Raw genomic sequence first — 27,164 nt, forward strand, 5'->3', positions numbered from 1 at the left:
TCACACTATCTTGAAAAGTATTTCAATTTTTAAAGTTGATGTGGATTTTTTTATTTGACACTGTTACCTGATTATCAGAGACGGTCAGTAAAAGTGCTCCCATATTAATGCCTCTACACTATCAATGGCAGGTTTACTTGCTGCAGGTTTTGTGAGAAGCTCTGGGCTAGGGAGAAGTTTTAAAGCCACAGAGATAGTTTAGAACATGGCAACGCTGCTGTAGCCCCCTAGGAAAGAAGAGTGGCAGGTGATCAACCTGCCCAGGGGCTTTCAAGGGTTACAAGCCTTTGCTCAGAAAAAATAAATGGTTGCCAGAGAGTGCAGAGGCACAGTTTCAGCAACAGTTACGGGTTCTGCAGGACAATATGTGGATCAGGCAAGACCAAGACCTGCCTCGTGTGCCTTGTGTGTCGCAGGTCCAGACTTTTACTGCTCAGCGGCCATTAGTGCATTCAGTACAGGTAAGGATGTCTAGCAGCTTCCTGGGAGGAATCACCTCTTAAAAGCACTTCTTCTGCTTCTGCATTCATTTTTCTCCACTCTTTGGTGCATAGAAGATGCGTCACAGAGTCAGACTTGGTCCCGTTAATCTCATTGCTCTGTCTTCTAACTCCAGGCCAAGTGAATGGCCAAAAGCCGGAAGACACAGCTGGGGGACATTAAGGGAGGGTGGCCTGGCCAAGTGTGTCTGCAGAGCCTGCAGGAGCAGGTGGGGCCATGACCCACCAGACATTTTTCCAAAGCTCCTGCCACACTCAGAGGACCTCAGCCCTGAGATGGGGCTCATTTTTTATTTCATGATCAGTTTGTTGGCTCATTCACCAGACAGTCAGTCTCTGACTGCCTCTCCCCCTCTGGGGCCATATATGCATTTCTCAGTTCTTTGAGGCTGGGGGAAGCTTTGTCTAGAAAATGAAAACCTAAAGACCATCCTAGCCTCATTTTAACTTCCTCATTTTCCTTGATCAACTGTCAAAGTCAGTGTGTCCACATTATATAGGTTAGAGTGCTCATGCGTGTCTTCCCTTTGAGTGAAGGTTATATACAGTTTTTCTTTGGGCTTTTAGTCCTAAAATTATTTATTTAGTCTGGAGCCTGAGGCAAATGTCATAAAAACATGGACTTTTAAAGTTGGAAGGATCATTAAAGCTCGTCTGGCCCCACCTCCCTTAGCAGGGATCTCTAACAAATGGTCTTCCAGCCTCTCCACCCTCCCAGAGACTTGTCCACCCCTGGCACAATCGCCCATTTGGTCATGGTTCTGCTGCCCAGAGCAGGCCAGGCCGGGGCTGCTCCCTTGCCTCCCGACAGACTTATCACGTCTCTGACCTCACCGATCCACCCCTCAGTTCTCTCCAGGCTAAATGCAAAGGACTGATGGCCATGATGTCTTATGGGGCTGCACTTTTGAAAAAGTGCCCAAATTAGTCCATGTTTTGGTCCATGTTATTCTAAAAAGGCTATGCCCAGGATTAGCAGGGCCAGGGCCATGGTGAGGCAAGTGAGGCACCTAGGATATAAACTTAACAGAGGCCCGTACTGTAGGCATACAGGTCCCAAGAGAGCATGCTGCCTTACATTTTGCACCTAGGTGCCCTGCTTGCCTTTTCCTAGATGATGTCCTGGTGATTAGAGTCCCATTAGCTGTGGGTCAAGCAGTGCAGTCCATTTTCCTGGACCTTGGGGTGGTATCAGCTTTTCAGTTGCTGTGCTGTATTGTTGGCACATTCAGCTAGCGGCTAGTTCAGACTCCAGAACTTTGGTTTGCATCAATTACTCCCATAAACTGATCTCATCCCATATTTGCATGCTAGGTCAATAAGGTGCATATTCTTTAAAATTGTCAGTTACTCGTTTTGTGCCAAATAGTGGCTTATTTTGAGGAAGTAGCTTATAATTTTTCTGCTCAATTAATTGTTTCATTAAGCAAAATGGAGAATTAATTTTGGGAAATCAGCATGCTGGGGTTTTTTTTTGTTTGTTTGTTTTTTTACAGTGTTCCCTTCTGTTTATCTTCTGCTTGTGCCTGGGTCGTGCTGGGTAAAGTTCTTGGTTTACAGCCAGGTGCTAATTCTGCCTTTATTCTGGCCCACCATGATACTTGCATGCTAGATAGTATGGCAGGCATTTGGGCAAGCATCATGTGACCTGCAGCAGCTATATCTGGTGAGAAGTTTCCTTCAGTCTGCACAGGTTACTGATTTCTGATAATAACTTGAAAACAATAATATTAAACTACTGACCCAATTATGGACTAAGGAAATCTCTAAGGAATATAGTTGATTGCCAAAACTTTATTTTTAAATGTACAGATGTAATATCTCAATGAATACTGTTAGAATTTATTTTTCTTCCAGTGGTTTAAATTAACTTATATTAAATATTTCTTAAGTGCATTCAGCTTTTTTCCTTCCCACATGTACAGTGTGACTTTGAAGCATTGCAACTTTATTTTGGTCATTAAACTGTGCAATATTCACCTCTTGTACATGATTTAGCATTTACATGCTTGTGCATGTTTGGGAAGGTCTGCACATTGGATTTGGGATTAGCACCAATCTGGGATACTCCAAGGACAGGACTCTTCAGGGTGAGGTGTGTTTCCTTCAACGTTGTCTAGACTTCGCCTTTTCTAAATACAATCACAGGATTTACAGGTTGGCAAATTGATCTGAGGTGAAGTTGCCCCACCTCCTTCTGGTGTAGGAACCTGCCTAACCATCACGAGACCAGTGGATGTCCTCACTGGGATTCTCCCGGAAGGAAATGCCCTTCTGGAAGTTGCCCGTGCTGCCATGGAGCAGCCCCAAGAATTAGAAGTTCATCTAAGGATGAAGGAGCTAAGATCTTCCTCCAAAAACTCCTCTCATGTAGACAGCCCTCTTCCTCTTGGTCTTCCTTTGCTAGCCTAACCTCTTATAGGAAACAGACCTACCTCCTGGTCTATTGGTCAGAGTGGGACAAGATGGTCTTTGGACTGGAGACTGTATTTTAATATAGCCTAGATTTGTGACTTAGATCAGATTTACCTTAGAATCCCAGCCTTCCCATTTGGCCAGTTCTCTACCACTTCCTCCTTAATGTTTCTTAAGGCCCTTCCCTTTACTTCCTGCTTTTCCTTCCCTCCTTCTCTCTCCCTTCCTCTTCCTCCAGCTTGACAGATACGGCTGCCTTTGGTAGAGGTGTGCAGGTGAGCATCTCCACAGGGGGTCTCCTGGGCAGTCTTCAGCCCTGGGGACCCTTTGAGGTCCCTGGCAGGCAGGACCTGGGGACAGGCTGGGGAGGAAGATGATCTGGAGACCAAAACCCTGGAATACCCAAATAATTCTGTACCCTCATCTCATGTTTTCCTCCTTTTGGTTCATAAGATATGACAAAGAGAAAGGGGTAGAGGATAGAGGAAAGATGCGGGAGAGAACACAGGAGAGAAGGCAGCATGCAGTGGAGAGGGCAGATGGGGCAGATGGAGCTTCAACCAGAACTGCCAGTCCTGGATTCTCATGCATCTTTGTCACTAAACATGTGTGACCACATTGCTTTCCTCCTTGGGACTTTTTCTTACCAGCCTTACCTGCCTCCTGGGTCTTTAGTGAGAACTACCTGAAATCACAGATGTGAAGGGGCTTTGAGGATCACAAGGGACCCCAGAAACATGATGTTACTGTGGAGGGGGTGGAATTGGACCTACGCAGCCAGGGCTGGGAGCTAGAGATAAAACTCAGGACTAACTCTTGGTCTCTGAGTCCCTTCCAGCCTAAAGGCTGACTGGTATGGCCAAGCGCCCATCCTGACTCCTGTTTCTCTTGTCCAGTCTGGCTAAGGGGATATACGTGAAAACAGCTCAACTGTGTCTCCAGCCACATCCTCATTTCCATCTCAAGACAGGACTTACCTTCACTGCAGATTCTCATGGACAATTTTTTCTCTGTAGCTACATAAAATTTAGATTATCAGCTCCCTGAGGACAAGGAAAGTGTGTTGGACTCTTGGTGGGTCTGGGAGGACACCTGGGCAGTTGTTTGCTCTTCTTCCCTGCTGTCCTCTGAGCCACTGTCCATCTTTAGGAGCAGTCTGGGTGGGTGGGGGGGTTGCTAAAGCAGAGGGGAGCATGCTTGGCAGAAGCCCATCTCAGTCAGAGCAGACTCATGTTCATGGAGTCCTGTGCTGAGAAACTCTAGTTCTGTGTCCTGGGCCACTTTCGGAAGTCCAGTCTGGAAAATACCAAGTCGTCTATGTTGTTTCTCTCCTTGACACTGTGGCCCCAGGACACTGTTGCATGTGGCTCTGTTCTTGGTCAGCAGAGCCCTGAGTGCTCTGAGAGGACCAGCTGTGGAAGGGCAGGTGACTCTGCTCCACCCAGATCTCTTAAGAGACAGCACCAGGTTCCAAAGCCAGCCCAGAGGAACTGTGATGGTCAAGTTCAGTCCCCTCACTACCACACCCTCTAGGATTGGCTGCTTTACCTGGGAACCAAGCAGGAGGCTGCCTGCACACTGTGGGCAAATTGTTAAAGGAGTGCCAGAGTGCTGTCCCTTATGCCCACTGCCCACCACTCTTTGAAATCACTCCATTGGAGGTGCATTCCTTGCAGGAATGGCACTGCTTCCATTTCCAAGAAGTCCTGCTTCAAAGTGAAAATACCTCAGGAAGAGCCAGCTGATAGTTAAGCTTAGCACCTTTTGAAGTCTACGCAATTATGTGAACAAAGTCAGGCAGACCCAGAGAGGGGCTCTCAAACTTGAGCTTGCTTAGGAATCACCTGGAGCTAATTGGATCCTGATTAGAATCAAACTGAAAAAGGCTTCTTGAGGACATTGGGGAAATTGAATGTGGACTGTAAGATGACATTACCGAATTAATGTTAATTTCTCAAGTGAGATGATGGTGTTGAGGTTATGGAGGTTCTTGTTATTAGGAGATGCCTAAAATATTTAGGGTGTGATGTCTGCACCTTGAGCTCCAGTGATTCAGCCAGCTACACATGGGCATTAAGCAAATATGGCAAAATGCTAATAAATGTTGACTGTGGGGGGAGTACATGAGTGATCATCTTCAGCTTTTTGTGTCTGAAAATGATCATAATGAAAGGTTGTGGGGAAAGTCTCCTGGAGATCTTGTTAGAAATTCCAGGGCCCGACCCCCAGAGCCTGTGATTGGGTCCAGAATGTGCTTTTGGACAAGTTGTCCAGGTGTTCTGACACTGCTGACCACAAAACCTCCTGGGAAACTGCCGAGAGGCAGGGTCCCAAGGCAGAATCCCTCACCCCAAAGCATCCTGGGACTGGAGAAGGTGTAGTAGTCAGATTGGTAACAGTGAACAGACCAAGCAGTACAAGGAGCCCATGCTTGGAACTTGGGTGCCCTGATTCCCTTCTGCTCCTCCCATCCCTGTTGTGGTAGCAACATCCACCCCGGGGTCTGGCCCTGCCCACTGTTCCAGCCTCTGCTCTGGCCACACCCCACCTTCATGTTCCAGCAACTTTCAACTGCCAAAACATCAGGCTATAGCTGACCTCCTGGACTTTGCTCAGACTGTCCCTTCTGCTTAGAGTGTCCTTTCTTCCTCTGCTTAGAGGAAGAAAGTTTGTCCTTACTGCTTTTTCCATCCCCTGTCTGGGTGTCCTTTCCTCTCACCTGCTTGCTGAGGTCCAAAGCGCTCCTCCTCCCCCTCACCTTAAGCCCCAAAGATGGCAGAAGCTAACACAAGTTCCATTCTCTCTTATGGCCTCTCCCAGTTGTATGGCCATCTTGTAGCATCGTCATGTCCCTTCCTCCAGGAAGCTTTTGCAAGACTGGGCCAGTTACCCCTTTTATGGGCTCCCACAGCACCTCTTGTGTATCTCTACTTGTGTATTCCTTTCATGATTTTTCCACTGACTGATCTGTGCCCTTTCGCTCTGAGCTCCTAAAGCATATTACTATGATGACACTGTGAAGTCATCAGTGCTGTTCCCAAATACCTGTGACTGTCCTCCTTGCATGTATAATGTAAGGTTGCACTGCCAGGCCTCTTGTGGTGGGTGGAATATGGAGCTACTTCTGGCCTATGAGATATGATCACAAATGGGAGACCCTCCAGAGCTTTCTTGATACATCCAACCAAGTAGCCCACTATAACAGAAATGGTGGGTCCCTGGGAGCCTGGGTCCCTGAGTAACTATAATGAGGAAAGCCCCCTCCCCAACCCCTGCCAATCTGTGATGGGCATGTAGCTTTGGTGGGAAATAAATGCTTACTGTTTTCAGTCACTACAATTTTGGGGATTGGTTGTTACCAGAGCACTACCTAGCCTACCCTAACTGATACGCATGCCTTATTCTTTTCTGTATCCCTAAACACTTAGCCTAGTGCCTAGCACAAAGCCTCTTTTTGGCTATAAAACTGGCCTCAAAAGGCCAGGCAGATGTCCCAATACATACCTCCTCTGTGTACTTCTTAACTCTCCAGGTAGGTGCCCAAAAGGAGCCCCATACAAGGAGTTACAAGTGCCGACTCCTCTGAAAGCTCAGGCAGGCTCCTTGATGCATCCCAAGTTAACCATGAAAGGGGCGCTGCCATCACCCACTTGCTCTGGAGAAGGCTCTGGTGAGGAGGTGAAGCTTGTGATCCCCTGCCCTGCATAATAACTTACGAAGATCCCTCAACTTTCAAACCATCTCCAGAGACGAGCACCCTGTGCTTACTCTAGGTTAACATTCCAGCCTTTGGAAAAGTTCTGAAGGGAAGAAAGTTTGTCCTTATTGCTTTTTCCATCCCCTGTCTGGGTGTCCTTTCATCTCACCTGCTTGCTGAGGTCCCAGGTGCTCCTCCTCCCCCTCACCTTAAGCCCCAAGGATGGCAGAAGCTAACACACTAACTCACGGTGAAGTGTAATGTAAGGCAACACCCCTCAAAATCAGCCTGGCAGGACTAGGGCAAATGGAGTGAAACTGTCGATGCTTTTGGATTTTGTGCATCTTGGGAGGATTTAGATCGGGTCAGAGTTGTAGCTGCTTTATCCACAGGGACCCTGCAGGCCAGACCTCCCCTCAGGCCTCCCAAGGACGGTGGTTTTCAGATGCTTGCAGATGATGCACATTTTTGTCCTTTTTCCAGGGATCCTAGCTCAAAGCCGTGTGGGGCAGCGGATGAGGTAAGAGGCAAGCAGAGGGTGTGGGACAGCCACAGAGGAGATGCAAGGAAGCAGGGGCCCCAGGTCTCTCCCTACTGAGTTTCCAGAGGCTGCAGGTTTGCACAGCCCCAGCCCCAGCTCCAACAGCCTGAGCCCAGGCTTGTTCTCTGGAACCCACTGTCCTCAGCGAGGCTGGCACGGGTGCCACACTTATCTGAGAAGTTTCTGCATCCACAGGTCACTCTGCAAGGAGGAGCCTGTCACACCACCACATCTGTAGATGAATCTGTACTCTCCAAAGCCCCTTCACGTCCATTATTTCCTCAGGTCTCGACAGTCCTACCAGCTTTGGGGAAGAATATCATTGTCCATATTCAATAGTGGGCAAACTAAGATTCTGAGAGGTGGAAAATTGTCCCAGACTACACAAGTTGGCGGCAGAGCCAGGATGGAGCCTGGGCCTTCAGATTCTACGGCCAGTTTTCTTCCTGCGTCACTGTGGTGTTCTAGGTAAACAAGGGCAAAGGGAGCTTTTCAAGCAGTTTCACACTGTAGTTCATGCGTGCACACACAGTGTCACACACACCCGTTCAAAATGCTGGACCCATTGTCATAAATATCACAGGGGCTCGGAGACAGAGGTGTCCGTACAGGAGACCAGCCGAGCCTCTGTGAGTGGGCTCTGGACCCCCTCAGGACCACCCAGGAAGGGACACGCCAGCCAAGCCTCACCCCGGCCTTCACTCCTCATGGCGCACGAGAGACTGCTGGGGGCCGAGGGGAACCTCACGGTGCACACACGGCTGCCGGCGGGCCCCAGGGGCTCATCTGGCTCAAATTTTCATAGTTGGACTCCTGAGCCTGGGGCCTGTGGACAGGAGAAAGTTGCTGGACCACTCAGCACAAGAGGGAGGACCCTGACTGCCCAAACCGTCCCCCAGCAGTGTCCAGAAAGGAGAGATGAGAATGCCAGACAGTGGAGCCAGAGCCAGCAGGACTTGGAGGCTGACGTCGAAGGCAGGGCTGGGGCAGAACCCAAGGAAGATGGAGTGGGTGATTGACCACAGAGTTTCTCCTCTTTTCCATCAACATTCTCTCCCAAATGGATTTTGTCTATGGCTTCAAAAACCATGTCTAAGCCCAACCTCCCTCCTGAGCTACAACTACTTTCCTGACTTCTCCCTGGGACATCTTAAAAGGCATCTCAAACCTGAATGTCCACAGTTGCTGTTTGTGATCCTCTCCCTCATCTTTATGCCAGTAAGTGGTACCCAGGGTTCAAGCTCCAAACTTGGCCCCTCCCTTGCCCACATGTTACCCACCCAGGCCCCCGGCAAACTCTGCCACTGCTGCTGCTCCACCCAAGCATCCAAGCTGACCTCGCCCTTCATCTTCAGCCTCCTGACAGGTCTCCTGGTCGGATGGGGCCACCTGTCTGCTTAAAACCATTCAGTGACTTCCCATCACACTGAGAATAAACTTCCCACCCATAACTTCCCCCACCCCCTTGCTCCAGACACACCTGCCTCCTTCTTGGGTCTTGCCTGAGTCTTTCCCCTTGCCCTTTCTCCCTCCTGAGTAGCTCCCACCTCTGCCCACCTCTCCAGGTCCCAGCCTCCTTCAGGTCTTCTCAACGTCACATCCTCAGAGAGGACCTCCTCATCTCAGGTAGTTACAACACAGTGGCCGCCCCAAGATGATGAAGGCCGCCCCCTTCCCTTCATTATCTTGTCCATTTCCTTCACAGCACTTATTTTAGAGTCTAATCTTAACTCATTTATGTGTTGATTAAAACTTTGCATGGTGGACTGTGAGTTCTGTGAGGTCGAGGATTTTGCTGTATCTGTGGCATCCAAAACAGTGCCTGGTACATGGTAGGTGCTCAGTAAATACTTGTTACATGATGGAACAACATTCAGCTTGCTGATTCAGGGGCTTTGGGGCAAGGTAGTAACTTAACAGAGAAAAGGGATGTGTGCCAGGTAGGTGAGATGGTGGGAAATCATGAAGCCGGCAAGTGGAGTGAGGGGCCTGGGCTGGCAAGGTGGTTTTCTAGTCCTCAGAGCACAGGTGGGGACAGAGTTGTAGAAGAGCCTGCACTGGGCCAACGTCCCACCAAGCACCAGGGACAGAGCGTCCAGGGCCTATGAATTGGAGTCTTTCTTTCACATGGGCCTCACTTGGACAGAACACCCCAGAGGTCTAGAGCACGGGTTGGGGGTCAGCATCCCAGGGCTGTATCGAGCTCTGCTCACCTAGCTGAGGGTCCCTGAGCCCCTCACCTGAGCTCACAGAACCCTAAGTAAGCTTTCATTTGCAAAGCCTTTGGCAGAGTGCCTGGGACGATGAGTGCCCTGAAGGGGCCTTTTGTGTGAGCCTGCCTGTTTTAGAAAGCTGGGGAGACCACATAACTGCCATAGCCTCGAGAACTCACATCCAGGTATGGAAATACAGACACACTTGTGGATCTCCCACAGCACCAAGGACACCAGGCAGGTCAGTCTAGGAGACGTGCCAATGTGAAGCCCAGACAGTAAACACTGGTCATCTCCCCAGGGAGAGGCTGAGGGGATGGGGGCAGAGGGAGGAGGGCTTTGGAAGACCACAGGGAGGGCCTGAGCCCTGGTCAAGCTGGAATCCCAGCCCTGGCTCTTCTTCCCACGCTCCGGCCCTGACAAGCCTGAGCACCTTGGCCAATGGGGACCAGTGCAGGGGGTGGGAGGTGGGGTCCCTCACTTACCGTGGAGGAGTTTCCTGGGTGCCCGGGAGTTCTGTGTGAGGGACAGAGAGAAGAGATATGAATCTCCAGCCACCCAGCGGAGCATGCCCTGCCCTCCCTGCCCCATCCCACCCCACCCCACCCGCCCCACTGGAAAGTGGTCTGAAGGAACAAACAGTACAACAAACAGCAGACTGCAGGGTGAGAAGAGGTGACGTTCAGGCTTCAACCTGAAAGAGGAGCAGGAGTCAATGAGTAGGGAGTGAGGCATGGTCCCCACAGAAGGCAGGCCTCTCTGAGGGCCCTGAAGCCAGCTGGAAAGTCATGTGGCTATACTAAAGAGAGTGGCCAGGGCAACTTGGATAACATTTTAAAGATTTTATCCCAAGAGGGTTTAAGGCTGGAGCTACTGACCTGGGTGGTCTGAGAAGCTCTGGGAAGCCCCTCTCCAGGGCACAGGGCAAATTTCCCAGCCAGCTCAGCTGTAGCAGTGCAGGCTAAGTGCCACTCTCTAAAGCAATATGCCAGCCCCAGCTTCCATGTCTTGCACATGCCACTCCCTCTGCCCCTTGTTTCCCTGGCTCATACCTGCTTCTGTTTTTTGATGTAACTCTCACCTTGCTTCCCTCCCGCCCCTATCCAGATGCTGCACGGTCCTCTGGGCCTCAGCAGCTCCCGGGGTGACGGAGAGCACTTCTCAGACATAGAGCAATCATTTGCTTACCCCTCAGCACCCATTTGAGAGCAGGATGCCATGTCTTATTCACCTCTGTAGTCCTAGCACCTACACAGCATGTAGTAGGTGCTCAAGATGCTTGCAACATAATTGAATGGAGCTATTTGGGAAAGCCTGTGGCCAGGTTCTTACAGAGGAGTCATTTACCCCGTGGTGGTGAAGGGGTTAGCTTCACCACTGGGCGAGATCTGTTTGGGTCTCTATCTCTGTGACCCGAGGCAAGAGACAAGTTCCTTAACCTCTCAGCCTCAGCTTCTTCCTTGTAAATGATGCTGATGCTGGTTCCCACCTCCTGGGCCTGGTGCATGGAGCCGGAAGTGACTGATGCATAGGTGCAATCAAAGGTGCTTTAGCCTTGTCAAGCCAGGTAGTCTTGCCCAAGAGGAGAACCTCTGCACCCTTTCTGCACCCCTCACTCGACGCACCCCACCCCCCGCCCCTACCTGGGCCGGGGTCGCACCCACCTGGGCGGCGGCGGGCAGCAGCGAGAGCGGCCAGAACGCCCAGCAGCCCCAGCGCCTTGAAGCCAAGCGCGCCGAGCGGGAGGACAAGCGCCGAGACCCTGGTGGCGCCGTGGAAACGGAACAAGTAGACGCTGGCCTCGGCGCGGCCCAGGCTGTTGGTGGCCGTGCACGTGTAACGACCGTCGTGGGCCAGCGCAGGCAGCTCGGCTGTCACCTGATGGCCGTGACCCTGACCCGGGCCCGGCACGGCGGCCGAGCTGTTGCCCAGGACCGGGCCGGACCAGGTGAGGGCGGGCGGCGGCTCCCCCTCGGCGGTGCAGAGGGCGCGGAAAGCGTGCGCGGGGCCGGGCAGCACCGATACATTCACGATCCGCGGCGCGGCTGCGGGGAGAGAAGGCGGGCGGCGGTCAGTGCGCTCGCAGACGTCAGGCACCGGCAAGGGGTATCTTTCCCCTGTCCCTTTGGGACGCCGGGAGAGCTGGAGGAGGCGGGGGATGCACGGAGAGGAGAGACTGGGCGCTCTGGCGCCAGGCTGCCTGGCTCCAAGACCAGGTGTGGCCTTGGGCAAGTTGTGCCTCTGTTTCTCCATCTGTAAAGTGAGAATCGTAACAGCACGCCCCTTATGAACTGTTGAGATTTTCTAAGTTACTGCGTGTGAGGTGCTTGGAATAGGGCCTGTCCGATAGCAGGCGCTGTTGTTTTAGTGCAGGGTTGGGGACTGTCTACTGGTGTGATTTTAAGGGATCTCCCCCTCTCAGACAATGCCACCAAAATCTAGAGTTGAGACTGACTGAGTGAAGCCGATGCACTGCAACTGGGAGGCGCCCACCCTGGAAGAAACGGAAATGCACCCAGAGGCCGGGCAGCCAGCCCTAGGGCACATGGGAACTTCTCGGCAGTGCCAGACCGGAACCGGAACCCCTGACTCCCAGGCCCCCACAGCAGGCACTCCAGGATTTTGAAAAGCTCCCCAGGTAATTCGAATCTACTGCTCTAGGGACTGGGACCCTGGTTCTGGCATCTTCTTCTGGGCACTTGCTGGGTGCACCCCTCAGAGGGCTGTGGGCACCCTAAGTGCACTTAGTACACACCCCATGGCATCCCCCGGCATAGGTTAGGATTGTTGTTCACTCGTTTTCCTCCCGCCCTGGTCTGTGGGCCTTTGGGGCGCCCATTAAAATGCCCATTCCCAGGCCCAACCCAGCCCTTCCTGGGGCCCGGAGGGTGCATTTCTAACAAGTGCCCAGGTGGCCCTTAGCCACCCCCAGGTTGGAGACCCCCTGCTCTACAAGAAAGGGGGTGTGTATTATTCCGCTTCGCGTCCCAGCGGCCGGAACAGCGCCCGGCCCTTGGGGTGAGCCCTCCCGGCCCGGGGGGAGAGAGAGAGGGGAGGAGGGCCCGAGGCCGGCCTCGCGCGCCGCGCTCACCGGTTACGCGGAGCCGCACGCCGTGGCGGCTCTCATAGCGGTCGTGGACGTCGCCGGCGAACTCGACGCGGCAGAAGTAGCGGCCGTCGTCGGCCGGGGCGAGGCGCTCGACGCGCAGCGAGAGGTCGTTGCGGCGCGGGTTGCCGAGCAGCCGGAAGCGGCCGTGCAGGCTCAGCGCCGTCTGGCAGAGCTCGCTGCCCCGCGCCGCCGCGCACCGGAACACCTGCGGGCCCGCGTAGGGCTCGCCCGCGCGCCAGATGACCGTGAGCGGCCCCTCGTAGTGCCGGTGCGGGTGCGTGAAAGTGCAGGGCAGCACCGCCGCGTCGCCCGCCGCCGCGCTCACCTCGGCCGGCAGCTGCATGGACCAGCGCTGCGTGGGCTCGCCTGCGGGCGGGAGCAGCGGTCAGCCCTGCGGGCGCCCCCATCCCCGCCCTCCCCGGAGACCTGGATATGCCCAGACTCGGGAAATGCCCCGGGGGTCTGGAAATCCTCCCCAAGACTTGAGTGGAAATTCCTGGGGCCCCCTCTACTCTCCACCCCGCACTCCTCTGTGACTTATTGTCTCATTCAGGGCAGTCCCCACCTCACCTACAGGCCCAGTGACCCCATACTGTCCCTCTTAGATTTTCCCCATCAAAATCTGCCCTGCTGTAGAAAAGTCCTGGTATCCCCTGGTTACAATAGAGTCCTCCAAACCTCCAGATGGTGATAAAAAAAAAAAAAAAATACTTACTGTGCACCTCTGTGCCGAGCAAGCTCCCGGTGGTATCTCCCTTAGTCCCCGCAAATGATCCTAGTGGTAAGCATAGATATCACCGGTTTACATGTTAAGAAACTGAGGCACAGAGAGGTTGAGTAATTGCCTGAGGTCACATAGCTAGGATGTGGCAAAGCCAGGATTCAAACTCAGGGGGGCCTGACTGACAGTCATGTACTCTAGTGCACTAGAGACATGGAACTTTGGGGCTCACTCAAGAAGACCAACACTTCCATTTACAGAGAGGTAAACTGAGGCCCTGGTAAGGGATGGTATGTTTTGAAGCTGGTGGCTGAGATTCCTCTAGAATTGAGGTCAACCCAGTGTGGGGTGGCAGACTTCCCAAGAGGCTAGTGCCCAGGCGAGGAGTTGAGACCACGAGTTGGTTGTGCGCTCCTTGGTCTGTGCACATGCCCCTGGGCTCACTTTCCCCACCTCCTACACTAAGCAGCTGAGGTATGGCTGAGCCAAGGTCTGGAAGCTGAGCTCAGGGTCCAGCTCGCTGGAGGGAGCTGGAGCTGCTAAACCTGCCCAGCCGGCCAGTACCTAGGCAGGTGGTGGGGGGCAGGGGCAATTCATGCAAAGGGATATTAGAGGGAAAAATACAGCAGCCTTTGTATTTCCCAAGGGCTTTGCAGTTTACACAGCTTTCACATCCACCATGGCACATGAACCTCCAAACACCCACGAGGAGAAAGGTAGGGCAGATATTGTTATAGATGAGAAAATGAAGACACATGTAGAAGGTGGGAGAAACTCAGCTCTTCTGACTCCAAGTCCAGTGCTCTTTGAGGTCATTTAGCCCAACTCACACCTCAGGCAGGAATCCCCTCAGCCCTCCCCTGGCAGACCATCCCCCAGGGGCCCATTCCATCTAGGAATAATCTATGGGCCAGGACTTCCCTTCTGCACAGCCCACGGGACTTTGCCACTGCCTTGGGCTCCTTGAGGGCCCTCCCAGTATCCCGTGGGCTTAAGCCTCCCTTCCCGCCCTCACCTGCCCCTCCCCATCCTTGCCAGCCCCTCTGTATTCTTTCTGGCTTGTCAAAGTGTAGTGTCCAGGTGGCTCCAGGTGCACCCCACCCTGTCCAGGTGTGCTTGGTGGCAGGTTGTGGTAGGAGCCCAAAGGCGCTCCTTCCGGGCGTGTGAACAGTTGCCTTGTAGCAAAATCTCACTTGGGGCTCCTGCTGCAATTAAAATCAACAGAAACTACAAGTTCTTTTTTTTTTTTTTTTTTTCCCCTACACACAATCTGCTTTGAAGCCCAGTCTTTTTAATTCTGGGCAAGTGGAATTGTATTTTTGAACCCAAGTGGAGAACTTGACATTTATCCCTGTTAAGAGTGTGTTTGCGCAGCTGTCAACAATCAAGGCTCCTAGTTCCAAATTTGAGAACCCCTGACTGGGGTTTCACTGGCTCATTATGTACTTCTAGAGGCAAAAAACATCCCTCTCCACACTGGAAGCCTGACCTGCCTCAGTGTCCCTACCAATTCCCTCCCTCTGTGGCCTCCTGCATCTTGCAGGCATCCCAGAGCCGCGCACTGATTCTGTGCTTATTGTTTGCTAGTGTGCAGTCATCAGTTCAGCCAGCTTTGAGCAGACACCACCCTGCTCTGTGCCAGGCGTGGGATGGGAGCTGGGCTTACAGAGGTGAGCAGGACACCTTGTCAGCCTGCCGGAGCTCACAGCCCAGGGAGGAAGATGGGTCTGTGAATACGTAATTACCCTTGAGTTTGCCAGGGGCTCCACTGAAAGTCGTGTACAGTGTTCCCTCTGTCCAAACATGGTTCCTGGCGGCTTCACTCGTCAGCTCTACCTCCTCACCCTCAGGTCTCTCTTGAGGACTTCTGAACACAGGGGGCCCTCCCTGAGCCCCAAGCCTGAGTCTGGCACCCCTCCCTCCATGTGGGTATTGCCGGTTTAACTGGGTCTCACCCATGGACAGGAGCTCTGGGAGGGCAAGGACTGTGTCTGGGTGGTCACCTCTGCATGGCCATTGCCCAGCACGGAGCCTGCCTCTAGTAATTGATGTTGAACTAAATTGCTCTGAGAGAACAGAAGGGAGGGTGATTGTGTTTGTGCACATATTAGGCAGGGATTGGAGGACTGGTGAGAGAGAGGCCCTTCCAGCAGAGCCTTGGAAAAGGTGGGATTTCGCTGAGCCCTGCGTTGATTTAAGGCATCCAGGCAAAGGGGACAGTGTGGGCAAAGCCACAGGGGCCTGGATGTCAGCAGAGAGGTTGCAGGACATGACAGGACAAGAGTACACCGTGCTCTGGGGGATCATTGGGATACATTCCTCATCTCATTTAATATGCACAGCGATCCCCTGGGGTCCAATCATTAGCCTCTTTTTCAGGAAGGGGGACCAGGGGATTCAGAGAGCCCAGGTCAGTTGACAGGGTCATTTGACCAACCAGTGGCAGAGCCAAGGCTTACCCCAGGTAGCTCTGCCTCCTTGTTCATGTTTTCACTTTAACCCTTCACTAAGCTGCGCAAGGTCGACAGCCTGGTTTGGAAATATCCCGAAGTGTGCTAAAAACGGCAGGCCTGGGCCTCTCCCTCCCTGGGAGCAGAGAGGAACACAGGCCCTTTCACTCAGTATTATGGTCTTGGCGCTCATTGGGAGATTTCTACTTCTTGTTTCCTCGATGAATGGTGTTCAAAGAGGCGGCACCTGGACTCCCCCTCACACGGGGACCGTTTAATGAGCACTCCCCAGGGACTCTGGATGTGGGTGGGAAGGAACAAGTGCATTTGCTTTGGCGGGAGTCCAGCACCTGTGACATTTAGCATTCCCTCTGGCAGCTCACGTCCATCTCCTGGACAGGGGAGGGCTCATTCCTGAGCTGGAACCTGGGCCTCTTGTGGTGGGGTCTCTAATCTCCCTGCCTCATGTCTGTCAACCTCTGGGGGTCAACAGGAAGCCCACCTTCTTCCAGTTGCCCAGGATACCTCCCCACAATGGGGGCCTACAGGGTGGTGGAAAGCATGCCAGCATTGGCACAGTGGGACCTGGGGGACCACTCCACCCCTGGTCGTTCTTTCATCAGGCTTCTGCCCTGGGCCAGGCACTGTCCTAGGCTCGTTCGCTCACCGCATGACCATTGAGCACATCACTTAATCTCCTAGGGCTCAGGCTCCTTTCTGCAAAATGGGGAGCATCACGCCTTCCTCCAGGGGATGGAGGAGTGAGTGAAATCATGGACGCCTATCAGCCAGCCCAGGGCCTGGCACCCAGCACGTGCCCACCACGTGGGTGTTCCTTTCTGTCTCCAGCCAACCCCCAGGCGTGGAACGTCTACCCTTCAAGTTCTACTCCTTGCTCTGGGAGATGGTAGCTCCTCAGCAGCAGTAGATCCCCCTCCGGTTCCAGCATGGGTCTAATGATGGTAGAGGCCTATGGTGAGCAGAAGCCTAAGAGGGCCCCCAGGTGTCCTGCATGGTCCCCAGGGCTGTGACTAGGATGGATTTCACCTCCATGATGAGGTTATTTTATATGGCACAGTGGACCTTAAGATAGGTGGGCCTGGTCGAGTCCGGTGAGCCCTTTAAAAGCAGAGGATTTTCTCTAGCTGGTTGCAGAGGAAGAGGGCAGAATGCCGACAGGAGGGGTGGCCTCTAGTTGCTGTGAGCAGCCCCTGCCCACCTTGATTTCAGCCTTGTAAGACCCTGAGAGACAACCCAGTCCATGCCTGGCTTTCTGACCCACACAGGGTCACCTGTCATCTGATATACAGGTGGTGTTTTAAGCGGCTAAATATGAGGGGATTTGTTATACAGGGCCCTGCAGCCATTTCCACTCCCTGCCCTTTGAAGGGAGTTTGTGATCCCAGGGGAGTGTGGATAGAGGGAGCAGGGTGGGGTGCTCTGGGTGTATAGCTCGGGGAGCTGTGGTGGTGGAGGAGAAGACACAGATGCCGATGAGGCACCATCTGTGGCTCTATTTGCATCTTAGACCACGTGAATGACCAGAGCCCAATAGTGGCCCTTAACTCACCTGAAAGGTAGTCATTTATTCATTCATTTCCTCCATGGACATTTATTGAGGGTCTGCCACGTGCTAGGCCCTGGGCTGGGGTTGGGGACACAATTACCAAGCCCATTAAGCATAGTAGCCAGCTCTGTGACTGTCAGGATGGGTTATCAGTGGAGAAAAGGCAGAAAAACAGGAATTCCCTCCTTCAGTGGGAATCAGACCTGGAATTTTCCAGCAAAGGGTAAGGTGTGTGAGAAGCCTGGGTGAAAGACCAGCCTGCTCTCTAGCTGCCCTCAGGTCACCCCCTCTTCTCCTTAATCTTGCTTCTGCAGCCACCTGGCCATGGCCGTGAATTTCTCTTCTGAGCAGATGGAGGTACAGACTCACCACAGGCTCGCCCTGCCCGGGGGGGCATCTATGTCCCCCTAGGGCGCTGCTCTTCACAGCTTCACTTTGGCTGCCTCTGCCCATGCTCCTCAGCCTCCTCCTCCCTCAGCCCAGGCAAACCTGGCCCCACCCCTCTGGGAGCAGAAGGCTCCTGGCTCATTAAACCCTCCCATTTCCTCCTGGACACACGACAGCAGCCCCTCTTCTGTTTGGCCTCGCCCTGCCTCTCAGATAAGCACCCCATGTCCTTGGATGACTTATGCCATTTGTCTTGACTTTCCTCTTGCTTTACAGCAGTGGTTCAGAGCTTGCAAAGTCTCTCTTAGCGCCAAGCGTTGGCCCCGCCTCTGCACAAAGGCCATGGGCAGGGCTAGACTTGCCTTCAGAACAGTCCAGTTCACATCCAGGCTGTGATACCCCAGAAAAGTCCCCTACCTCCCTGAACCTCCCTAAAATAGGGACAACAGTTAATGAGCTGCTTGGCACAGCCCTGGTGCAAAGGAAGTCCTTGAGGTGTTTGTTCCATCTGCTTCTCCTAGATTTTCTCCAGGCCAACCAAGGCCTGGCCCAAGGTAGCCAGGTAGCTAGAGCTCCCAAGTTTTTTTCCCACTGCCCCACATTCCCTGACATCCCAAGCTTTCTAAAAGCAGAGAGGAGAAGGCCAAGGGAAGAGTGTATGGAGAGCACCTGGGCAATTGGGGCCGCCCCAGGGCACTGGGGCTCAAGTGGCACCAGTACAAGGGAGATGGCATTGAGAGGGGCCTGGGGGCTGCCCGGACCAAATGGCTCCCACTTCTCTTTTGCCCCACACTCAGCCATGTGGACAGGGATGGACTGTGGCCTGCAGCCCCTCATCAACACAGGCACCCTGCCCCCGGAGTCCGTCAGGCCCCCAACTACAGAGTAAACCCCTGCCTTGTCCTTGGGGCCCTCCTGCCCAGGTCCACTGCCCAGCCCTCCTCTGGCTGAGCCACCTGGACAGACACGCAGCAGCCAGAGGGTTTCAGCAAGTCAGGGCCCTGCTCAGTGCAAACAAGGGAACTTGTGGTTTTAGCAGTGAAGCAGCTGCTAGTATTTAAAGAAAAGGCGTCTCCTACGGCTCCTAAGTGTGGCTTGGCCTCCTGGGTTATTGCGACACACAGCTAGTGCATTTGTGTGGTTTGGTTTTTGTTCTTAGAAATGTGACTGCTCATTTTCCCACTAAATCTTTGGTCTTGTGCCGATTCATAGCACCTGATCATTAGTAGGAGAAGAAAAAACAAAATCAAAAACACCAAGCCAAAAACCCCAAAGCCTGGCCTTTCTCGAAGCTAAGAAATGCCATCAGTGTTTCACTGTCATTTATTGAGCAACTCCTGAGCACCAGGAGCTGTGCTAGGCACTTAACACCCATGTCCTAATTATCCTTCACAACCCCACCACAAGGTGTCATGGACCTCAATTTACAGGGGCTCAGAGAAGTGAGGCCACCTGCCCAAGGTCACACAGCTAGTAAATGGCAGAGCCAGGATTCCAAGCTGTACCTGATGTTGACGCTCACATCCTCAACTGCCCTCCTATCTGCCTCGCCTGTACTGGGCAGGGTCGCCTCCTCTGGCCCCCAGCCTCTAAGTTGGATCTACCCTAAATCATTTCAGAAAGATGGTCCAATTAGGTCAGTTTAGGAAGATCATCCCCTCCTTCCCCATCAGCACCCCGTGCAGGTTCTGTGCCCGGGACAATGGGCAGCGTGGGGGTGGGGCAGGGGTGGGTCTCCCCTGCAAAGACACACCCACCCGGGGTCAAGTCCCAGCTCCATCCTGCACCTCTCAATTTCTCTGTGCGTCAGTGTCCTCATCTGTGAAAAGGGAATAGAATAGTTCCTTCTTCATAGTGATAGGAGGCCTCAGTGAAGTCATATATCGGGTGTCCTGCACTTAGTAAGAGCTGGTGGGAGCTTGCTATCGCTCTCTGAACCAGAGCCCAACGGGGCCCTAATCCATGTGAAATGCTAGAGAGGAAGGGACAGAGCCTTAGGTGTGGGAGTTCATAATCCAGTTGTGGAGACAGGACCTGAGTGTTGCAGGACAGCTCGGAGCTCAGCAACATCCATGATGCCGCAGCGCGGCACCTGCTGGGAGCTGGGAGAGGGACATCCTGGCCACAGCAGGGAAGAGATGGGGGCCTGCAGGGAGGGGTGCACAAGGACTGCCTTTGTCACTACCCCAGTTGCCTCATCTGCATCATGCATCGGTCACCCAAGAAGACGGTTGAAGATGCAGATTCCTGGGCCCTGCTGCCCAAATTTCTGCTTCTGCAGGTCTAGGATGGAGCCAAAGAATCTGCGTTTTACAAGTCCCCCCCTCCCCTGGGACCCCAAGGACACCAATTCACTGAGCTGTGGCCGAGGACATTGTTACTTAAGCTGGCTGCACTCCCCTGCTCACCCTGGGGCTCCTGCTGAGGGTCTAGGGTGCCCTCCATCACTTGCCACCTCCCCACATAAAGGCATCCCCCACCACACCTCCAACCTGGCCCTCCAACAACCATGTGCTACTCCTCCCTCATCCTTGTGGCTGTCCCATCGAGACATAAATCACTTGCATGACAGCAACTGATTGTTCAGAGCTTGTACAATCCTTGAGGCATTTTCTTGCCCATTAGCCCCCTGTATCCTCACAGCAATGGGTGGGGCGGGTGGTCTTTTTACAGGGGGGACGCTGAGGCCCAGAGAAGTCAGGGGGCTGCCTCCAGTCACCTAGAAACCCTGGCGAAGCCCAGAGTTGGGCTTCTGGTTTTGCTGCCACAGCCTTCCAAAGCACAGCTCTACTCCGCGGGCCCGAGGCTCAGGGCTGCCCCATGTCTGAGGGGGAAAGACCATACCTAAGAGCTTCTACGCTCCCTTCTGTCCTGAGCATGGGCCGGAAAGAGCAGTGGGACACTTACCCATCGGGACGACGCACGCCAAGCAGGCCAGGAGTCGCATGGGCCCTTCCATGTTGTCTGAGCACCCAGAGACCCCAGGTCACTGGTGAGAACCCCCTTGTGTGGGGGAGGGGGAGGGGTGGTGGGAGTGGGCTGGGCAGCGGGCTCAGGTCTGCAGGCCCTGCTGGGTGCCCCGGGAGCCAGAGTAACTGGGGAGAGGCAGCCTCGCAGCCGGGATATGATTGCATGAGACCCGTGGGGTTTAGTCATTGGAAAACCAAGAGGGGAACCACTCGGATGATTTTCCAAGACCGGAAACAGGGAAGTGGATGGGGAGAATGCAGGGCCCTTTTTTGTGGCCACAGGCCCCTTTGAGAAAACCATTGTTCATATGCTTCCTGCCTGCCTCCCGCCCCCCTGCCCTCAACCCCCCTGCTCCTGCCCTCCTGCCCTCCTGCCCCCTTGCCTCCCTGCCCTCCTCCTGACCCCCTGCCCTCCTGCCCCCTGCCCTCCTCCTGACCCCCTGCTCTCCTGCCCCCTGCCCTCCTCCTGACCCCCTGCCCTCCTGCCCCCTGCCCTCCTCCTGACCCCCTGCTCTCCTTCCCCCTCTGCCCTCCTCCTGACCCCCGGCTGCCTGCCTTCCTGTACTTTCAATGTCTCAGGATGGGCTTTCTCTCCCTTCAACCCCTTCTTTTCTTCCCTTCCCCACCCCTTTTTGGGGAGAGGTTTGGTAAGATGGGGAGAGAGACCAAGGAGAGGAGACAGTGAACATAACAACTCACTGAAGTAAGAATATGGATGCTTTTCAATATTTGCAAGAAAAAGACTTATCTAGTAGATGATTCACTTTCATGACCTAGAGCTCCCTCCAGAGGGCCCAGGGTCCCTGTTTCTCAAATTTAATGGTCATGTGAATCACCTGGGCTCTTGTTAAAATGTAGACTCAGAATCAGCTGGAGACGGCCTGGGGCAGGCGGCTAATTTGCTTCTCTCGCAGGCTTCCAGGTGACGCTGATGCACTGGCTCGGGGAACTGGCTTCCAGCAGGAGCCGCGAGAACCCCCAGCCCTGGAAGCTTATTTGTGTGGGCTCCTTTAGGGACAGAGAGCTGTCTGCACCATCTCTGCACTGGATTTAGACTCGGGTTGTCTCACAGTCACATTTCTTTCCTGTTACTGAACTGGACTCGTGTCCCCTACACTCCGCAGAGGGTACGCTAGCTGCCACGCTCACTCAGCCCATGGGTTCTTCCCTACGTTGGAAAGCAGAGCGGTTTGCAACCTTGAGGGCAAGGAGAGAAAAACCGGCGTGGCTTTTAAAGCTTATGAAAATCACCGGGGACAAAGGCTCTCATTATTTGAAACCAAGCCAAACCTGGTGCCCGCGCTGCCTCCGGCCGCCCATCGCTGAACTCCTCTCTTGGCCTCTGCGTCTCGTCCCACGGAGGAGGCCCCACCCCCCCGGCACCCACCCCACAGTGGGTTCTCTTGGCCGCCCGGCCGAGCTGGAGGAGAGGAGGGCCGGCCCTGGGGTGGCAGGGCTCTCAGAGATGACACAGGACTTCTTCTTGGCCAGAGCACGTGCCCTGCTCCGGCAGACCTGGGCCAGCTCGGCTCCGCCTGCCTGGCTCCCCCGTGGACCTTGCTGGAGGAGCAGGACCCTGCACTCCCCACTTCTCTAACTGGCTTCTGTCCACCAAGCCAGGATTCAGGGGCATCCTTTCCTTTTGGGAGGAAGACCTATCCCATTCTTCCAAACTACTCCCCAGTGTACCACAGTGTTTTTGTCCCACTTAACCCTTCTCTGTTAATGGTGTTGAAATGATAAGCAAAGCTGCAGCAGGAATCTGTGTGTATGTGCCTATATATACTAATACTTCTGTTTTCATCAGCTAATTCCCAGAAGCAGGATTTCAGGGTCACAGAGTAATGGTGAATTGAATTGTGCACCCCAGTTTGGACATGTTCTTGGTCCTGGTCTGCATCCTGGTGTCTGTGGCCCCACTGTAAACAAGACCTCTTCAAGGTGCTACTTCAGTTAAGGTGTGGCCCACCTGAAGCAAGTTGGGCTTTAATCTGGATTCCTGGAGTCCTTTATAAACAGGGTACAAGTCACCTGGAGAGAGAAGCCACAGGGAGCAGCCGGAAGTCAATGAAACCTGGAGGAGAGAGGTGAAGATGCCACCATATGCACTGCTGTGTGACACAAAAGCCAAGGACCCCCGAAGATGGCCAGCCGGCCTGAAGGTGCCCACCCTGGGAGGAAGCAAGCCTTCTAGCCTCAAACCGTGAGTCAGTAAGTTCCTGTTATTAAACCAACCCATTGTATGGTATTTGTTTCAGCAGCTGGGAAACGAAACACAGGGCATGCACATTTTTATTCTAATAATTATGCTCAGAGAATCCCCCTCAGGGATTGCAGCGGTGATTCACAGTTTCTCTAGGGGAGAGTGGGGGCCCCTGTTTTACTTATTCATGAGTCAGGACACTCGCTTTTTGATGGCTCTGACCCCACCTGACAGTGGGACTTGGCCCTGTCACTCCTCTCTGTACCTAATTTGCATCATTTGTCTCTGAGGTGCCCTTCAGTTCACAGAGTCTTGTTCCAAATCAGAATTTCAAGGTGAGTTGGTCACCAGGAATTCTGCAGCACTGGTTTGGAAGTGGCCTGGGATGCTGCAAGGGGCCTGGCCATGGGGAGGGGTAAGGGACCCGGAGGGAGGGTGGCAGGTCACCTCACCCTGACCACGGGTGAGGGAGGCATCCTCCACCCCTGGGGCTTTACAATTGGACTCCCTCTTTAGGAGCCCCACCTCCAGCACCCCGTAGATCCTCACTGCGTTTGTCAGATCTAAAGCTCTCCAGGCACTGGAAGCCATGGAGCCCTTGTTGGAAGCTCAGAGCTCTGCAGGGAGGCTCTGGTTTATAGTACGCGGTCTTGAGGGATGATGAATGAATAGGGTAGAAGTTGTATCTGCTGGGCTAAGCAGATAAATAAGGGGTCTGATGCTCACCACACTTGAGCTGGGTCTCCAGTCAAGGACAATGTCAGGGTCAAGGACATACAGGGCAGCCATGTTCTTGGGGCAGTTGACGTGATGTGGAGCAGTTTCTCCCTCAGATGGTGACCGGACACCCCTTTTAGTTCACCCACCTGTCCTATTGCCCCTCTGTCCCTCCCCCCAGCCCTTGAGGATCCTCATAGTCTCCTGAGCCTTCATCTCCATCTCTGCTGGGGGTCTTGGGTACCAGGCCCATTTGTTTAGCTGCCTACAGTCATCCCTGCTTCTGCACGTGGGAGCATGCCACCACACTCCCTCTGCCCCTCTTGCCCCCCAAATTCTAGGTTCCATAATTCATTGGATGGCACAGCCTCCTCCCAGGCAAGGCAGGCCAGAAACCTGGGCTTATCCTTGATGCTGCCTCTTCCTCACTGCCCACAGGCTGTCCCCTTACCTCTGCCTCCCCTCCTTCCCTCCCTCCCATTCATCCATCCATTCATCCATCCATCCATCCATCCATTCCTCCATCCATTCCTCCATCTGTCCATTCATCCATCCATCTGTCTGTCCCTGTCTTGTTTCAGGCCTTCTCCCTTCTCACTGGAATCTTTCAAATCTGTCGGTCACTCTGCAAGCACGGGGAGTCTCGTAAGCAATGAAATTGATCATTTCACTTCCCTGCTTCAAGCCCATTGTGACATTTTATTGCCTTCATTTTAAAGTTCCAACTTGGGGTTGATGCATGTGGCCCCTTCAGGTTCCAGATCCAGCCAACTTGGGGTCTACTGCTCTGTGTTCCCCTGCCTCGCCTATCCCCACCCCAACCACAGACCTCAAGCCACCTTTGTACCCACTGTCCCCCCAAGTTGTTCTCATCCTCTGGGCCAGCTCCTTTTTAACCTTCAACCTTAAGCTCCCAACATTATCACGGTCTGAAATGACATTGTGCATTTATTTGTTTCCCTGTTTGCCTGTCTTCTTCCCCAGGTTGTAAAGCTCTATGGGCTCTGGACTGTTTTCCACGTAATACCTAGAACCTAAAGCAAAGCTTGGTAGTTGGTAGTTTGCCTGGTACGAACCTGAAGGCAGGACTGTGCTTCCGCTCCCTGTGCACAGACTTCAGGCAGGGCACAGACCACGCTGGGTTGTAATCATCTGTTTTCTTGCCTTGCCCTTGCCCTTCCTGGGCTGTGGAGGGGGACCATGTCCCTGGGGCTCATCACAGGACCTTGTAAAGACTGGATCATCAATTTGATTGAATAAAATAATATTAAAAACTAAAATAAATAATAGAGTAAAATAAAAAGTGTTCTCAGGAGCAAAACAATAAAATACATAATCAAATAAATCTTTAGGAAGACATTTGAAACTCATTCACACTCAGCATAAATAAATGAGGACAGCCCCATTCTCCCAGGGGGTGATGCATTGGTCAGACATTCCCAGATATACATTTGGGTTAAAGAAATGAAACTTTAACAAAGAACTGTCAAGTGTCATTGAGCTGTGAGAGAAGTGATTTAGGGACCAGGTGCCCATTCTTCAAGGACAGCTCAAGTTGCATTTTGGATCCTCCAGTACAGCCTCCACGCTGTGGCTGTCAGAGTGAACCCTCTAAAGTGCCAAAGTGGTCACATCCCCTCTCCATTCCAGGGGCCTCAACTCAAATACCTGAATCTGGTGTTTACCACCCACCCCCCTTTCAACCTGGCACCTGGCTACCTTTCCACCCTTTAAGTTTCCTTTGCTTCAGGAGCCAAGCACTTTTATTTTTTCTAAAACATTATGCTGTTCTAAGCTGTTCCTTCTGTTTGGAATGCCCATCTTCCTATTAAGTCCTAATAACTCCTAACTTGTTATTCAGAACTTATTTCAATTGTCACTTCTCCCAGGAAGCTTTCCTTGGCACCCCAATCTCTCTGGGTTGCACTTTTGGGCTTTCCAACGATTTCCTGTGCCAACCTCTACCACCAGTGCACCCCCTTATCCTAAGACCTTTGATTTACTTGTCCATCTCTCCTCTGACTTTAAGGAAATTGGGGGTTTGACCTTGACTCTTCCACTGCCAAGTAATGGGCCAGACCACAGGGGGTGCTCAATAAATAGTCCTGGAAGTTATGAATGCATCAGTGAATGGCCAGCCCGCTGGAACTGATGATAGGCTGTCTTGATTCATTTTCCAGTGGTTGATTGTGTTGATCAGATTGAAGTACACATTCTTCAAGGACAGAAACATGTATTATCATCTTATATAAAATGCCTTCTTTTTTTTTTTTGTCCTCAGGCACCTTGTGAGAAGTTAACATACATCCATTGATTCATTTGATTGCTAATCTTCCTGGCTATAAAATAATTTCACTTATAGCAACTTTCCATAAGGAACTTTGTTTTAGCTGCTCCTTGGCATTGTCTTGGTGTGCCATTGCAGTGTATACGTTGACTTCTCAGAACACTGCAGGAGAATGCAGGGAACACATACATTCACAGAGGCCAGCAATCCCGTTCTCCATAGATGTTGCCTGGCTAATAGTCACCAGCAAGAAAAGGCTCTCTCATTCCCTGCTGATTTTTACTTTGCAATGTATTTTCAGATCCATTAGCCTATTTCACCCTTATAATATTTCTGGAAAGTGAATAGAATAGCAATTGCAGTAGCTCTTCATTATTTGTGGATTCTGTATTTGCCAATTCACTACTTGCTGAATTTATTTGTTACCTCCAAATCAATATTTGCAGTGCTTTTTTGATCACTCATGAGCATGTGCAGGGTGGAGAAAAATGTGTCATCTGACGTACATGTTCCCAGCTAAGGTCAAATAAGGCAACACACTGCCTTCTTGATTCAGCTCTCCTACTGTAAACAAGTGTCCTTTTTTTGCGGTATATTTTGTGCCATATTTTTCACATTTTGATACTATTTGGGTGATTCTGTTGTTTAAAATATTCCCCACGATATTGCTGAAGTGCTGCCTGCTGCTCCTAAGTGCAAGAAGGCGATGGCGTGCTTTTTGGAAAATACAGGTGTTGGATAAGCTGCCTTCAGGCATGAGTTACAGCACTTACTGGCGTAAGGTCAATGTTAATTAACAACTTATTAATGCACCCCAATTACCCGCCTCCCAATATGATTTATGATAAACTTGCTTAAGTCTGTGTTCAGAGGCTTTGTTTCAATGTTGCTCTAGAGTGCTTGGAAGGCAGTGATGCTCTTTCTAGATGGGGTAAAGTGGGGGCAGTCTAAAAGGTTGGTGAGACAGAGAACTTCCAGGGAATCACTGGATGCAATTTTATGGGAGAAGCAAAAGATATAAGGTATCTTGTATATTGATCAGTTGACAAAATGTTGTGCCCAGAGGCTGTCAGGAACCCAGCCCTGTATTTCCCCTGGGAGCTGCGGTTCACTGTTCACTAACTGATCTTCATGGTGCCTTTCTAGAACAGAACTGCTATGAATAACTAGAATTGGCTGTAGTATTTATTTATCAATAGTATTATTGACAGACGGATAAAATTAAGTAACTTGGCAGCCTCTGGCCTCCATCGGAATGATCCCTTGTTTGCATTAGTTCCTTCCCTGACTCTCATATAGACTGTCCCATGGGACTGAGTCTATTTGGGGGCTTGGAAATGAGCCCTTCCTAAATGTGGCAGGGGAGATGCTCAATGTGCAGGTAGATT

The 27,164-nt window shown here is 52.5% G+C and overlaps 1 protein-coding gene across 1 annotated transcript; it reads right to left on the minus strand.

The window, feature by feature from the left end:
- Positions 1-4,089: 4,089 nt before the first annotated feature.
- On the minus strand, positions 4,090-20,559 carry SIGLEC15 (sialic acid binding Ig like lectin 15). The gene is made up of 7 exons (XM_037805528.1): positions 20,508-20,559; positions 13,191-13,250; positions 12,458-12,841; positions 11,031-11,411; positions 9,852-9,882; positions 7,844-7,979; positions 4,090-7,617 (listed from the first exon to the last, which is right to left on the minus strand). The coding sequence occupies exons 1-6, from the start codon at positions 20,557-20,559 to the stop codon at positions 7,898-7,900; spliced, it is 990 nt and encodes a 329-aa protein (XP_037661456.1). The 3' UTR covers positions 4,090-7,617; positions 7,844-7,897.
- Positions 20,560-27,164: the final 6,605 nt, after the last annotated feature.

Source organism: Choloepus didactylus, chromosome 16 (assembly GCF_015220235.1).
Source record: "Choloepus didactylus isolate mChoDid1 chromosome 16, mChoDid1.pri, whole genome shotgun sequence".
Taxonomy (NCBI): Eukaryota; Metazoa; Chordata; class Mammalia; order Pilosa; family Megalonychidae; genus Choloepus; species Choloepus didactylus.

Bases quoted from the DNA above. Each gene is read 5' to 3' on its own strand.
- SIGLEC15 (XM_037805528.1), bottom strand. From the start codon at position 20,559: ATGGAAGGGCCCATGCGACTCCTGGCCTGCTTGGCGTGCGTCGTCCCG. The intron at 13,251-20,507 runs GTAAGTGTCCCA...GCTTACCACTAG, and splicing joins GGCGTGCGTCGTCCCGATGG to GATCATTTGCGGGGACTAAG. The intron at 9,883-11,030 runs GTGGGTGCGACC...TCCCTCACACAG, and splicing joins TGCTGCCCGCCGCCGCCCAG to AACTCCCGGGCACCCAGGAA.